General features: G+C 44.1%; 4 protein-coding genes across 6 annotated transcripts in view; all 4 read right to left on the bottom strand.

Annotated features, from left to right (window-relative positions):
- The window catches only part of LOC134184339 (aminoacyl tRNA synthase complex-interacting multifunctional protein 2-like), a 2,263-nt gene extending 1,745 nt beyond the window's left edge, over positions 1-518 (bottom strand). Inside the window, exons 1-2 of the mRNA XM_062652006.1 lie at positions 381-518; positions 1-317 (exon numbers count right to left, since the gene is read on the bottom strand). The exon at positions 1-317 is cut by the window's left edge and continues 41 nt beyond it. Of these exons, the coding sequence (XP_062507990.1) occupies positions 1-317; positions 381-485 (422 nt within the window). The 5' untranslated portion in view covers positions 486-518. The remainder of the gene's footprint in view (positions 318-380) is intronic.
- Positions 519-919: 401 nt separating this feature from the next.
- Positions 920-2,694, bottom strand: LOC134184475 (uncharacterized). Of its 2 annotated transcripts, none has more exons than XM_062652177.1 (2): positions 2,494-2,694; positions 920-2,069 (listed from the first exon to the last, which is right to left on the bottom strand). In XM_062652177.1, exons 1-2 carry the CDS (start codon positions 2,607-2,609, stop codon positions 1,100-1,102), a joined length of 1,086 nt encoding a protein of 361 aa, XP_062508161.1. In that variant the 5' UTR covers positions 2,610-2,694; the 3' UTR covers positions 920-1,099. The 2 variants fall into 2 exon arrangements, with proteins under 2 accessions (XP_062508161.1, XP_062508162.1); XM_062652178.1 differs by having other exon boundaries at positions 920-2,057.
- A 5,327-nt stretch (positions 2,695-8,021) lies between these two features.
- Positions 8,022-9,834, bottom strand: LOC134184337 (uncharacterized). The gene is made up of 2 exons (XM_062652004.1): positions 9,626-9,834; positions 8,022-9,169 (listed from the first exon to the last, which is right to left on the bottom strand). The coding sequence occupies exons 1-2, from the start codon at positions 9,787-9,789 to the stop codon at positions 8,212-8,214; spliced, it is 1,122 nt and encodes a 373-aa protein (XP_062507988.1). The 5' UTR covers positions 9,790-9,834; the 3' UTR covers positions 8,022-8,211.
- A 616-nt stretch (positions 9,835-10,450) lies between these two features.
- Positions 10,451-12,213, bottom strand: LOC134184829 (uncharacterized). 2 transcript variants are annotated; one of them, XM_062652585.1, is made up of 3 exons: positions 12,137-12,213; positions 11,944-12,074; positions 10,451-11,619 (listed from the first exon to the last, which is right to left on the bottom strand). In XM_062652585.1, exons 2-3 carry the CDS (start codon positions 12,063-12,065, stop codon positions 10,677-10,679), a joined length of 1,065 nt encoding a protein of 354 aa, XP_062508569.1. In that variant the 5' UTR covers positions 12,066-12,074; positions 12,137-12,213; the 3' UTR covers positions 10,451-10,676. The 2 variants fall into 2 exon arrangements, with proteins under 2 accessions (XP_062508569.1, XP_062508571.1); XM_062652587.1 differs by having other exon boundaries at positions 11,944-12,065; positions 12,137-12,199.
- Between the last annotated feature and the right edge of the window lie 1,402 nt (positions 12,214-13,615).

The raw sequence follows: 13,615 nt of genomic DNA, 5'->3' as shown, positions 1-13,615 counted from the left end.
TCATTCCGTTCTACACCATCCAACACCCCACTAAGCCCCTCTCCTGCTTCCCCACTCAATCCGCTGTGCACAAACACTTGAGTACGACACGTCACAACCTTAGACAAAACCCTAAACATGACCAAGAGCGCTCGAGTATCATTTCCTGGTGAGGCGTGGACAACCACGTGTCGACATTCTTCCTGCGCAGCCACTTCGACGTCTAATTTTCTTGACAAATCTTGGACTCGCCCTTTGATGGCGTTCAATTCGCTGAGAATGCTTTCTTGACGTCGCGCAAGTTCGACTAAGGTCGCAGAAGCCTCTTTAGCGGTGATCTGTAAACATTGGAATGTTGGGGTGACGCGTGCGCAGACTAGGAGACATGGTGGATCGCTTACTGTGCCTTTCTTGTGGATATTCTCCAGCCTGTACATGCAAGACGGAAGTTCGACGTTGAGAGATGGATCGACGAATGGATCCACGCTGTACATGGTCTGTGCCATGATGTCGACAGTAAATTACATACGGGGTCTGAAATTAGAATGCCCGGATATACATACGGGATCTGGAATTAGAATACCCGGATATGAATACATTAGTACATTGTCTTGATTAGATGAGTCAATATATGCGTCACTTATGACATTCAGAGAAGCGAATGCAATGTGTCTGTTTTTGAAGTACTATTGTGGTACTTAATTAATTAATTAATTTAATTATTTGACCATTGAAACTGCAACGTTATAGTTGAGGTTCGGTTCAGTTCAAAAGAACGTTGTATTTAACATAAAATATTAATTAATTATAACATAAGAATTAGTTATTTATATATTGTAGATACAGTCGCATAATTTGTGAGTGTGATGTGAAACAGATAGAATTGTAATACAACATTTTGTCATGTATAATGCACAAGGATACAAGGAACGACTAAAAATCATTAATAATCTCTCTGCAGTTACAAGTTTCGCATGTAGAGTATAACAAGATCTAGTAAATAAATCAAAAGGCACACAACTTGTGCAAAAGTTATCCCCTCTGCTTACATGATGTCAAGACTACATTACACAATCAACATCTACTAGTTGAACAAGACACATAATGTTGTCACTAATTTTTATAACATTTGTGTGGCCTCTTCGTAGCCTGGTGGTTCGGGTTCAAGGAAAGAACCAGCTATGACTGTCACTGATGTGCTTGTTCCTGCAGTATTATTGCCATCAGATGCATGCAGTAGTGATGAGCTAGACCGATGTTTACCATACTTACGATAACGCCATATTGTCATTGCAATAGCCACCACAACCAAAGCTCCACACGGCATCCCAAAACTCACACCATAAAACCAGTCACGCGGACTACACATCCACTGGCTATAAGTATTGCGATCAGGCTGGGTGATGCCGTCTGTTGCCATCAAGGTGAATTGGCTTGATGCGTAGCTAAGAGGGAGCGAACAAGTTGGGTTTGCATGACACGAGTGTCCCAACACAGCCGAGGTATTGTACATAGAACGATTGAAGACGAGTGTCATGTTGATGAGTGCTTCCTCTAGATTGTCATTTTCGAACACGAAATAATATTCGTCTGCAGATTTCACTCGAATGATATCAAGCCCATTGTGACATAAGCGATAATTGTTAGAAAATATGGTGTGGTAACGTTTGCCATACTTCCAATCGTTGAAATTCTCTTTTCCCTTTAGAACGTACAAATGTATGCTTGGCTTGGCACATAATGACACATTGACTTGGGAGCCTTGATTCATGTAGAAAAACCAGAAATGGTGATCGTTGGTCTTGACCAGAAACTTGATTCTATTCAATTTGAATGTTTGCCATAGAGTGAGGGGCGGAGTGTGATGGAAAACGTAAAGTTTGAGTGACCCATAGTTTTCCTTGTCTTGAATTCGAACGCCATCACAGAAACGTGTTGATGCTGCAAGAGGAATTTGGTCTTGATATGCCATAAGTATGTCTTCTCGAGTGTGCTTATCAAATCGAATAATCATACCCGCAGCAGCGATGCCAGCAATCAGGCAGGAAATTATAGCAATTATTATGAAAGTCTGCACACTAGAAAACAAACTGGTCAAACGTCACGTGTTAATTAATAATCACAATTTGAAATAAATTAGCGTCACTTGATATAAAATGACGTTGTGCGCTATTTGAAATATTAAAGTGGTATGTTTGTGACGTCATAACAATCCTATCACGTGATAATGGCAAATGACGTTGGCGGACGAAATAGCGTCATATATTTCTTATGTCATTGGTCACGTGTTACGCAGTAGGCGGAGCGAGTCGTCTAGTGGTCGAGCCATCTGTCGGACGTCGTGACCGTCTACGTACTGTACATACATGTGTACACACCCTATTGGTCGATAGAAATGAGGATAGTATTTGAGACATGCAGACTTCATGCTGTCAATGTGATCGGGTGCTACAAGATCGACTCGTCAAAACACATGCATTTGTACCAAGTACGCGTTTGCAGTACAGTACGTACCAGATTGCAGTGCGTCTTTCATGACTTTCCAGTACAACCGGTCTGGAGTAGCTTCCATAGTGATGACGTACGTCGCCGGGGTGACAAGCTCCCAGCGATCCTGAACCATGCAGCATCGTCGAACTTTGCAGCGGACGTCACCTTGCCGCTGATGGTAGGATTAGTCAACGTACAATACAAGCAAGTGACCAGCAGTGTGGAGATGTCAGTGTCGCGTGAGATATGATATGCATGGGCGGGACACGTTTGTGTTAGGCCTGATATCAGGGCTCTGAGGAATGGAGTAGCCTCGGCCTCCCAGACCCGCGTAGCGCCGATTCAAAACGTTTTGAATCGGCGCTACACGGGTCTGGAAGGCCGAGGCGTATAGCTACAGCACGCTACATGCAGTAACAAATGAAGTTTATAAAAATGTTTTGGTTTATGAGATAAAACAGATATGCTGTTTCTAATTATCTAGTCTGCGGAGGTTTTCACGCTCACCCTGGGAATTTTTTGAGGTAATTTTGTTGGCTGAATTGTACATTGCCATGGTAACGTGTTTCATATGACTGCAGTCTTAGATAGTAAATCGATAACGTGAGCTGCCAGTATAAAACATTTTTGAGTTGTATTCCTAACCTAAAAATTTATTGTGTCGTGCTCAACCAGATCAGTCTGGTTTGTAAAGTCTATTACAAGTACCGGAAGCAAACCCTGCTTCAGAAGTACTTAGACCATTACGGCTGTCTAGAAAGAAGACATGACTTTACGAAGGATCCGAGTAGATCCCAGAAGCACTGTTTTCTGTAAGTGCTGCAGGTTGTAATGACCTGGAATAATGTCTAGCCACCGTGCAATATCTGCGTGCACTGTGCCCAAAGCTCCCAAGACCACCGGAACCACCAGTATTCCACAATGCCACATGCGGCTTATCTCCACTCGCAAGTCGCTGTACTTCGCCAACTTCTCAGCATGTTTCTTGCCAATGTTGCCATCAGCAAGACAGCTGATATCAATAAGAAGACAAGTGTTTGTCTTCTTATTTCTGAGACAGATGTCTGGACGATTGGCTTTGATCTTCCTGGCAGTGGGGATGGTGGTATCCCACATCATAGTAATGTCATCTGTCTCCACAAGCCTATCAGGATGATGCCGGTACCATCTGCTCTCCACTGGAACCCCAAAATGGCGACAAACATTCCAGTGAATGATGGAGGCCACCTGATTGTGTCGATCAGTGTAGTCCGTCGGTGCCAAAGCACTACAGCCTGCCACAATGTGGTCGACTGTCTCCAGGCCTACACTGCACATGCGGCAAGTAGGACTGACATCACGATATAGAATCTTGCACTCATAGTACCGAGTCCGAAGAGCTTGGTCTTGAGCAGCAACAACCAGTCCCTCAGTTGCAGCAGGAAGATTCGCTGCCTTTAGCCATCCGTAGGTCTCTTTCATGTCCACAGGCGGTTGCTCAGTGAGACGGCGATACTGCCCGTGCATAGGCTTCCCGCTCCAGGACCGCACACGAAGAAAACTGCAACACGTACGGTAATGTCTCGCATCTGTTTCAGTCGCTTGCTCGAAGCCACCTTCAACCGAGATGGATGCATTCCTGTGTAAGTTCTGCGACTTGTCGTCCGAAGCAAGACTCCTCTGCAGCTGTGCAGTAAACCGACAAGCCATGTGCTTGATCGAGTGTGAAGATTTTCCAGAGTCACACTCCCGTATCATCTGCATGAAAGGATCAGAACTGTCAGCAAGGTAACAGTTCAGCCTCACAATACAAAATTGATATGTCGACTCAATCTGTTGTAACCCCCTACACCCATCACTGCAAGGAGCGTACAGTAGGTCAACGTCTGCAGCAGGATGGTGGACACCGTGCATAGAGAGGAGCTTTCTGGTCCGTCGATCGAGCTGCTGCAGGTCTGTGCACCCCCAATGAATGACGCCAAAACCGTAAGTGAGAACCGGTAGTGCAAACCCATTGATGGCTAGAATCTTGTTCCGACCATACAACTCAGCGCAAGTACTCGCGACGGAGTCTCTCCCGCATAATGCTGTGCTGAATACCGTTACTCTCATCTACACCCAAGTACTTGTAGACTTGACCCGGTTCCAGACAGTTGATGGTGTCCGTTTTTCCTACCGTCACTCCAGAGTTGTGTCCAGATAGTCTGCCGTTGACAAAGTGTGCAACAGCACATTTGTCCAGAGCAAACTTCATCTGGATGTCATCAGAGAAGGTACGAACCGTGTGCAACAACCTGTCCAACTGATCAGAGTTTCTGCCATACAGCTTCAGATCATCCATGTAAAGTAGATGACTGATAAGCTGACGTTTGGCAGTCTCACCATGCCCAGTGGTCATCCGGTAGCCGTACCCGGTTCTCTTCAGCTCCTTGCTTAGAGGATTGAGAGCCATACAGAAGAGAAGTGGAGAAAGTGAGTCACCTTGGAAAATACCGCTCCTGATCTGCATAAGCCTTGTCTTGATCGTACTATTCCCGCAAGAAAGTACCATCGATGCCCTCCAACTCTTCATCACACGTGACAAGAACCCGCACAAGACTGGACTGATCTTATGCAGCTGAAGGCATTGAAGCAACCAACTGTGTGGCACGCTGTCATAGGCTTTCTGGTAGTCCACCCAAGCCATGCTCAAGCTCTTGTGCCTGGTCTTACAGTCTTCGGTAAGCAGCTTGTTGATCAACAGCTGATCCTTTGCACCAAAAGATCCCTGTCGGCAACCCTTCTGCTCCGGAGCCATGAGGTTTCTCTGATCCAAATGCCCTGCAATCCTCCGCCTGATGACTGAGGTGAGGTTCTTATAGAAGACAGACAGACACGTGATAGGCCGGTAATTTTTGGCCTGGTCAGTCTTGTCATTCTTAGGAATCAGAGTGGTTATTCCTTGAGACAACCAGTCGGGTACAGAGTCTGGATTCTGAACCAGCAGGTTGTAGTTACGAGTCAGATCAGTGTGAAGACACGTAATACGCTTGACCCAGAAACCATAAACCTTGTCTGGACCAGGAGACTTCCAGTTCCCCATCCTTTTGAGACATGATGTGACCTCAATGTCTGAGATAGGTAACCACTGCTGCTCATCTTTCCGGTGCGTCTCGCCATCAGTTTGACGTCTCAGCCAGAAGGCAGACTCATTGTGATGTACCTCAGTTTCTAGGATACCACCCCAATACTGTTCGATCTCAGACTCGGATGGCGGGGAAGTGACCTGGATAGTCTGCTTATCCAGTTCTCTGTAAAACCGTCCAGCATCTCGTTGAAACAAACCATTCTGGCAAAGTCTCTTACGATTCTTCTCCAGCCTCCTGGTCCGCTCGACCTTGGACTTAAGTTCCATTTTCAATCAATTGATGGAGACCTCACAACTTTCCGAACAGGAAATGCCCAACCGATGCCGAAGACGTCGGAGTTCATGTAACATACGAATGCCCGATGAACCCTTTCTAACCTCCAGCAACAGTGAGATCGCACGTCGAAGTGTGAGAATCTCCATATCCAGCCTTCGTCTCCATGTCGGTGTTTGAGAATTGGTTGACTTCGTCGTCTTTAAGCCCCGCCTTTTGGACACTAGCGAAGCAGCAGAGTATACCAGTTAACTGATTTCACTCATATCTGGTTCATCCTTCAACGAACTGATGATCGTGTTAAGATCACCAATAAGCTTCAGGGTTCCACTGTTCACAAAGATCCTTGGAAGGCATTGTCTCTCACAGATAGGAATTTGCCCGACTTTCTGCAACTCCTCAAGAAACTCTCGATGAAGTACAGGGTCCACAGCAGCATCACAATCAAGCGAAAGACCATCCTCCGTTTGGCAGCAGTCTGCACTGAGTTGAGATGTAGGAGTTTCCATCCTTTGTAGCCGAGAAGCTATACTAGGATGTGTAGTCATCAGATTAGAGCTGACAGAGTCACAAGGGGATGGTGATTCCCTGACAGCACTGCACTGAACTGAATCCAAAGTGTCATCTACGGATAGGATATCACCACTATCTCTTGCAGATGAGCAGTCCTTAGAGAGAACAGTGACTGACTGAACAAGGGAGCCATCTTCCAAGTGATTAGCAAATTCATGATCCTCTTGCATCATTGACACGACAGGTTTCCCACCACGTGCAGCAGACGCCATCCTGACTGAAGCCATGCAAGGTGACACATTGCCAAGCAAAGGCGTGACAACTGAACTATCAGCTGATAGAGCAGAAACCACATCCAACGCCGACATCTGCACACCAGGACAAACATCAGTCGTAACAGATAACAAACCTGAGACGGGCTTTCCATCCTGTGCGGCCTCGCGTTTACTCTCCTCCAACTCTGATTCAGTCAGACTTCCAGAAGTTAGGAGATATCGCTTCTGGTCTGCCAAACGCTGCTCAGAGACGTCAGTCAGAGAAGAATTTCGTTCACACCACAGCTGATGCATGGGTTTTCTGAAAGCAGAGAACTTGCATGACAACAGCACGTGGTAATAACAAAACATCACTTCCCTATTTATTTGTCGCGTCCATTTCCGTCGTCTTGTTGCATTGCCGTTCCTGTTAGCCAAAACACAAGATTCGCTAGGAACGGTGGGCATCACAGTAGTCTCGTCAGCGGGCCAAATTTAAATCAGACGCCGCCCGAGAGATGGTTCGACCAGTCGCCCTACGCCCAGAACTATTCCTGGTCTTCCGAACAGCTCCAGTAATTTCAGATGCCGACTTTTCGAGCCCTGTCCTAGTTTCCCGACAAGGAACGCGCTCCTCAGCTAGCTCTGAGACGAGCGATACAGCTAGACGTCCATCTTCCATCAATCTCCGGGACCTTATTTAATATATTTATTCTATTTATATAAGTTTACTTTATTTATTTTATTTATTTTATTTATGTAAATTTATTTTATCTATTTTATTTATGTAAATTTATTTTATCTATTTTATTTATGTAAATTTAGTTGGTTGGTAGTCTTGCGTAACCAGACCTTTCCCGCAGCGGGATGCAATCATGCGCATGCGCACTTAAGCGCCGCGCAAAGTGGCGACTTCGCTAACTGTCGGTCTTACTCCATATCTGCATCGAAATCAATATGACTTGGACACGGGATCTCCTGCAAGTACGTATTTACCAAGTGATAATGATCATAATAATTATTAGTACATATTCAGTTTACCCTCTAGGTAGACTAAAATTATTAGTGTCGTGAGTATTAGCATATCACTTAATTTTAATTGTAACTCATAAATGTGCATGTTGTATTAAGATATTTTTGTTTGTAAGGTATAATATATGATAAGTGCTAATCAATATATATATATATATATATATATATATATATATATATATATATATATATATATATATATATATATATATATGTATGTATGTATGTATGTATGTATGTATGTATGTATGTATGTATGTATGTATGTATGTATGTATGAAGTTCAAAAGCAGGTGTTAAATCCCACCAGAGACACAGAGGACACTAAAGAGAGTCATCACTGTTATCAGTGGACATGCCATCATCATGTATGTATGTATGTATGTATGTATTTTTTGAGTGACACCCATATATGTGTATATAATACAAATAACACAGATAACACATGTCCACCCAGTGCTAATCAAAATGTATAACGAGTAGACGGCATGTCTATAAAATACAAACACCGTGTCACAATCAACATCCAATACTAAAGACACGTTACCAGCAATTTCTAAAAATTACATTTTTTGGGCTTGTTCGTAGTTCGGTGGGTCAGAACCGGCTGGTAAAGTGGTTGTTGTTAGCGATGTGCTTATTCCTCCAGTATGACCATAGGTAGACACAAGCAGCGGTGGTGAACCAGTTCGATGCTGGCCATGCTTGATCCAGCATTGTAACACAATTCCGATAGCCACCACAAGCAATACTCCAGAAACAATTCCGAAAGTGACGCCGTAGAACCAGTCGCGCGAACTACACGCCCACTGACTGTCAACATTCTCATCCGACTGAACGGTGCCGTTTGTAACTATCAAGGTAAACTGACTCGATGCATAGCTAAGCGGCAGCGAACAAGTCGGGTTAGCATGACACATTTTTCCCGACACGGCCGAGACGTTGTACATGGTACGATTGAAGGCCAGTGTCATGTTGATATCCGACTGCACCGATGTCTTACTCTCGAACACGAAATAGTATTCACCTCCAGATCTAACACGAATGGGATTGAAACCGTTTATGCCATTCGAACATGGACCAGAGTAATAGGAGTATGACACACTGTCATAGTCATCGTCCTTCTTCCACTTGTCAAAATTGTCTTTCCCTTTCAACACGTACAGACCAATGCCCGGCTGAGCACATAATGACACATTGACTTGGGAGCCGTGATTCATGTAGAAAGACCAGTACTTGTAATTGTTCGAAGCGACAGTGAACTCTTCTTTCACATTGAATTTTTGCCATAGAGTGAGAGGTGGAGTGTGAGGGAAAACGTAGAGGTAGATAAAACCATAGTCGTACTTGTCTTGGGCTTGAACACCCTCACAGAAGTAGGTTGACGTTGCGAGTGGAATTTGGTCTTGAGGAGCCATAACCTGGTCGTGTGAACCATAGTGAACGAATCGGATGACCAAACCGGCAACAAGGAGGCCGATCAAGCAGAGAACTATAGCAATTGCTATGAAAATCTGCCAACTACAGAACAGAAACGATAATCTCAAACGTCACAATTTCAAAAATGTACTTAGACATTCATTAATTAGCCCGGATATCCGGGCCTCGGGTAATAATTTTGTTCTAAAATGTGAGACAACTGCAAGGAGCATAGGGCACGACTAACACAAAAATTGACTAGGAAAAGTGCCTATAGCTTTAGCAAGGTAAAGTGTGCTGAGCACGCGAATTTTTCCTCTGGTCCAACGAACAAGCCTACATACTTGAATCGTCAAGTTTGGAGCCACGCGTGCGCATAAATTATGTGACTCAGCCGTAGTCTCGCGTATCCAGACCCTACCACCGCGTCGGTGCCGGAAGCATGACGCGGCGGTAGGGTCTGGCGACGCGAGACCAACCCGACCTGTTGACGTCATGCAGTGTTGCTTCAGTAGCAGACTAGTAGACGCACGTACTGAACATGTCTGCATCGAATACCAGCGTGCAGTGCATCCTCCTCCTCTTCCGATAAAAATCGTGTTGGAATAGCTGCCGTAATGGCGACGGCCACCGTAGTGATGATGATGACGGTGATGATGGAAACCTCCGCCACCGCCGCCGCCATGATGACCACCTCCCCGCGATCCTGAACCGTGAGGCATCCTTGAGAGCTCACAAGCGCTGCCACTGATTTACTGACTCAGCAGTCTCGTGACCTCAGTATGTGCGGGACTTCTCAAAGGCGTAGCAGTCAGATCAAATCTCGTGACCTTGTAGTGTAACGCGCATGCGCTGGGGCCACGATAGGAATGCCTATAGCGTGCGCTCATGCACGTAGAAAGCGTGATGGAGATCGCGCCGCCAAAAGAAAGCTGTAGAAACACCCACAATACATTTCGACCTATCCAACTACTATGGCTACGTCCGCACAACAGTTAGACTTTACCGACTGAGTCACTCCGGGAATCCACAAGCAAAAAGGGTGTTCCCGAGGGCGTGGCCTACATACGAAATGGTGGGGATGCAGACTGCGCTTATATTTGGGTTTAGCACTTTTAGTGCTTCTTTGTTCTGTCAGGATCGAAAGATGTAACGAAAATTCTTTTCAGTCACTGGCAGATACAGTGAGATGTTTGCGAACTTTTAGAAGTGAGGCGTCAGAATCCGAAGTCCCGCATACGTAGCGGTGTGTGTGTGTGTGTGTGTGTGTGTGTGTGTGTGTGTGTGTGTGTGTGTGTGTGTGTGTGTGTGTGTGTGTGTGTGTGTGTGTGTGTGTGTGTGTGTGTGTGTGTGGTAAGTCATTGCTTTTAGTTAATTACCATGTCATGCGTTTTATTGCTTTAGCTAATTAGCTATAATTGCAGACTTTACATGTAAAAGCTAGTAGGGACGCAATACATGCGCATACATTCCATGTTAGTCAAACATAGACACTACAGTGTAAAATACATTGCTATGACCTATGATCAAATTTACTACTAAGACCTTGAACAAGCAATAAGCTGCCACCAATTTGAGCCAAAATTTGTGAGTTTCATTCGCAGTCTAGCTAGTTGTTCATTGCCCATTGGACAAGATATGAGGGCTGACGTGCTACTTCTCCTGTCGGACGGAAGCCTAGCAACAGTTGTGAGCCAAAAGTTATTGATCGACGGTTGTTGTAGTTGCCCCGAATTCTCTGATAAAAATATACTAAATAGGCAAGAAAGATCACAAATAAAAGTCCACCAGGTAGTCCAAATGCCACACCATAGAACCAGTTACGAGGACTGTAACTCCAGTGAACACTGATGCTCTCATTAGACTGCAAAGTGTCGTTTGTAACGAGTAAAGTAAACTGACTTGATGCATAGTTAAGTGGGAGAGAGCAAGTTGGATTGGCATGACATGTTTTTCCAGACATGGCTGAGATGTTGTACATGGTACGATTGAAGGACAGTGTCATGTTGACGTTCGATCTCACAGACTTGTCGCCTTTGAACAAAAAGTAGTATTCATCTCCAGAACTTACACGAATGGATTTGAGACCATTTGTGCCATTCAAACATACACCAGAATATTGGTTGTGGTAAAAGGTGTCGTATTGGGTGTCATCCTCGTAGCCATCAAAATTGTCTTTTCCTTTGAACACATACAAGGATATACTTGGCTCAGCACATAATGATAAATTAAGTTGAGAGCCTTGATTCATGTAGTAAGAACAGTAGATACTTTTACCCTTTGGAGCAATTGTAAAGTTTTTACTCACAGTGAGTGTCTGCCATAGTGTGAGGGGTGGAGTATGAGGAAAAACGTAGAGGTTAATAAACCCATTATTGCTCTTGTCTTCAATTTGAACACCGTCACAGAAGGCGGTTGATGCTGCAAGTGGAATTTGGTCTTGAGACGTCATGACTTGGTCATGTGGACCGTAATAACTGAAGCGCAGCCTCAGGCTGAAACCAAGGATGCCAGCCAAGCCTCCAGATGCAAGGCTGCCACTAAATACCAAGCTACAAACAGAAATATAGTCAAACGTTACAATTTGCAAACTTGATAAACCATAGCAGTGTGCCTAAATTTTTAGTTTAAATTATTAAATTTTATTAACTTTTATTTTAAACTTTAATTAGTAACCATTAAGGCATGAGTGGCGCGTTAATTGTCCCATTGCCTAGGGCGTGGTCTGAAGTGCAACAGAACAAACTTTCGTGCACGAAACGTTGTTTATGCAGTGTATGAAGCAAATTTGAACACACAACTAGTTATGACGTCACACCTTGGTCACGCCCCACTAAGTGTGCTCAGTATTTGTGCATTTGAAGTGGTAAGTGTACCAGAAACATTTCCATAGTTGTCTTTTTCTGATGGAAGAAGCTATTTGCGAATAGTTTGCGTCATAGCGGTAGCCGCCTTGACCATTGTCGCCACCCAGTGCGTTTCCTGGACCATCAGCCATCTGAAAGTACTAGACCACAGTTGTATGTATCCTGCCACTGATTTGCAGACTCTGATCAGCGCATAACTTACCAGCCGTCTAATCTTGTGACGTCCAGGTTATTGTCTGACAGCTTTGGCAAGCGCAAGTTAGAGGAACTTCTAGAAAGTGAAAGTGAAAGGGGACTAACAAAGGGAACTTCAACTTTCAGTGTCATCCACGTGCGCTAAGCCACCTTAAAGGCGGGACATATTAGCTAACTGGAAACCGCAACAAAAATATCACTTCATGCACTACAAAATGTTTCATTCTGTTTTAATTAAACTAAACCATTTTATCTAAGGTGTACGTGCACTTGAAAACAAAACTCTAATTAGATGCGATTTGCGCATGTGATAAACATGAACAGTTTCCGGAGTTCGGATCCCGGCTCTCTGACGTCCGGTATTATTTTTCTCATCTGCAGCGAGAGCGAGCGACGTTTCACTCAACTTCGATCTGGGATCTCTTCTGGGCGACGAGAAATCGTCACGACCCTTAACGTCAGGTTACAACATAGAACCAGTTACGAGGGCTACAAGTCGGCCAACTTTTGAACTGGTTATTGGAATAAATGGTACCGTTTGTAACTATCAAAAGAAAAGTGACTTGATGCAAAGCTAACTAGGCTAGTTAGGAGGAAGAGAGCAAGTTAGATTGACACGACCCAGACATAGCCGATGTTGTGCATCATGGTACGATTGAAAGCCGTTGTCATGTTGATGTCTGTCCTAGTGGCCTCAGCTCGAACCTGTATAGCAAATAAAATAATTTTTGAATCATTAGGTTTAAGAGATACTCGGTTTTAGACTATAGCGACATGAGGTTGTGACAGAGCCGGCCATACTTTCTCTAGCAGTTTGGATACCTGTTTGTTGCTAAGCACTGGAATCACTATGGATGGACATGCAGTAATAATGCGAATGTACAATGTTAATTGTCAATTTGACTGAGTGCAAATGACATTGCTGGAACGCATGCAACTTTCTTTGATGTTTCTTTGTGCCGATGTATAGAGCTAGAAAGTGTCGTGCCGTTGAAACTACCAGTGAATTAATTAATTAATTAATCAATATTATTGATGTGTGTGTGCGTGTGCGTGTGTGTGTGTGTGTGTGTGTGTGTGTGTGTGTGTGTGTGTGTGTGTGTGTGTGTGTGTGTGTGTGTGTGTGGTAACAATCGTTGCTTTAGTTAATTACCATGTGATGCATTTTATTGTTTAGCTAATTATGCAGATTTACATGTAAAGTACAGACACAATACATGCGCGTACATTCCATGTTAATTAAACATACACACTACAGTATAACACACATTGTCATGACTATGATCAACGTTTTACAACTAGAAGCTTAATTAAACAAGTCACTATGCTGCCACCAATTTGAGCCAAAATTTGTGAGTTTTGTTCATAGTCTAGTTAGTTGTTCATTGCCCATTGGACAAGATATGAGGGCTGATGTGCTACTTCTCCTGTCGGACTGAAGTTTTGAGACAGTCGTGAGCTATAAGTTATTGATTGATGGTTGTTG

The sequence above is a fragment of the Corticium candelabrum genome, chromosome 9 (assembly GCF_963422355.1).
Source record: "Corticium candelabrum chromosome 9, ooCorCand1.1, whole genome shotgun sequence".
Taxonomy (NCBI): Eukaryota; Metazoa; Porifera; class Homoscleromorpha; order Homosclerophorida; family Plakinidae; genus Corticium; species Corticium candelabrum.
The sequence above is the reverse complement of the archived record's forward strand: the minus strand, read 5'-3'. Positions and strand labels throughout refer to the sequence as shown.

Bases quoted from the DNA above. Each gene is read 5' to 3' on its own strand.
- LOC134184475 (XM_062652177.1), bottom strand. From the start codon at position 2,609: ATGCTGCATGGTTCAGGATCGCTGGGAGCTTGTCACCCCGGCGACGTA. The intron at 2,070-2,493 runs GTACGTACTGTA...ACGTTTGACCAG, and splicing joins GAAAGACGCACTGCAATCTG to TTTGTTTTCTAGTGTGCAGA.
- LOC134184337 (XM_062652004.1), bottom strand. From the start codon at position 9,789: ATGCCTCACGGTTCAGGATCGCGGGGAGGTGGTCATCATGGCGGCGGC. The intron at 9,170-9,625 runs GTATTCGATGCA...TCTGTTCTGTAG, and splicing joins GGAGGATGCACTGCACGCTG to TTGGCAGATTTTCATAGCAA.
- LOC134184829 (XM_062652585.1), bottom strand. From the start codon at position 12,065: ATGGCTGATGGTCCAGGAAACGCACTGGGTGGCGACAATGGTCAAGGC. The intron at 11,620-11,943 runs GTACACTTACCA...TTCTGTTTGTAG, and splicing joins CAACTATGGAAATGTTTCTG to CTTGGTATTTAGTGGCAGCC.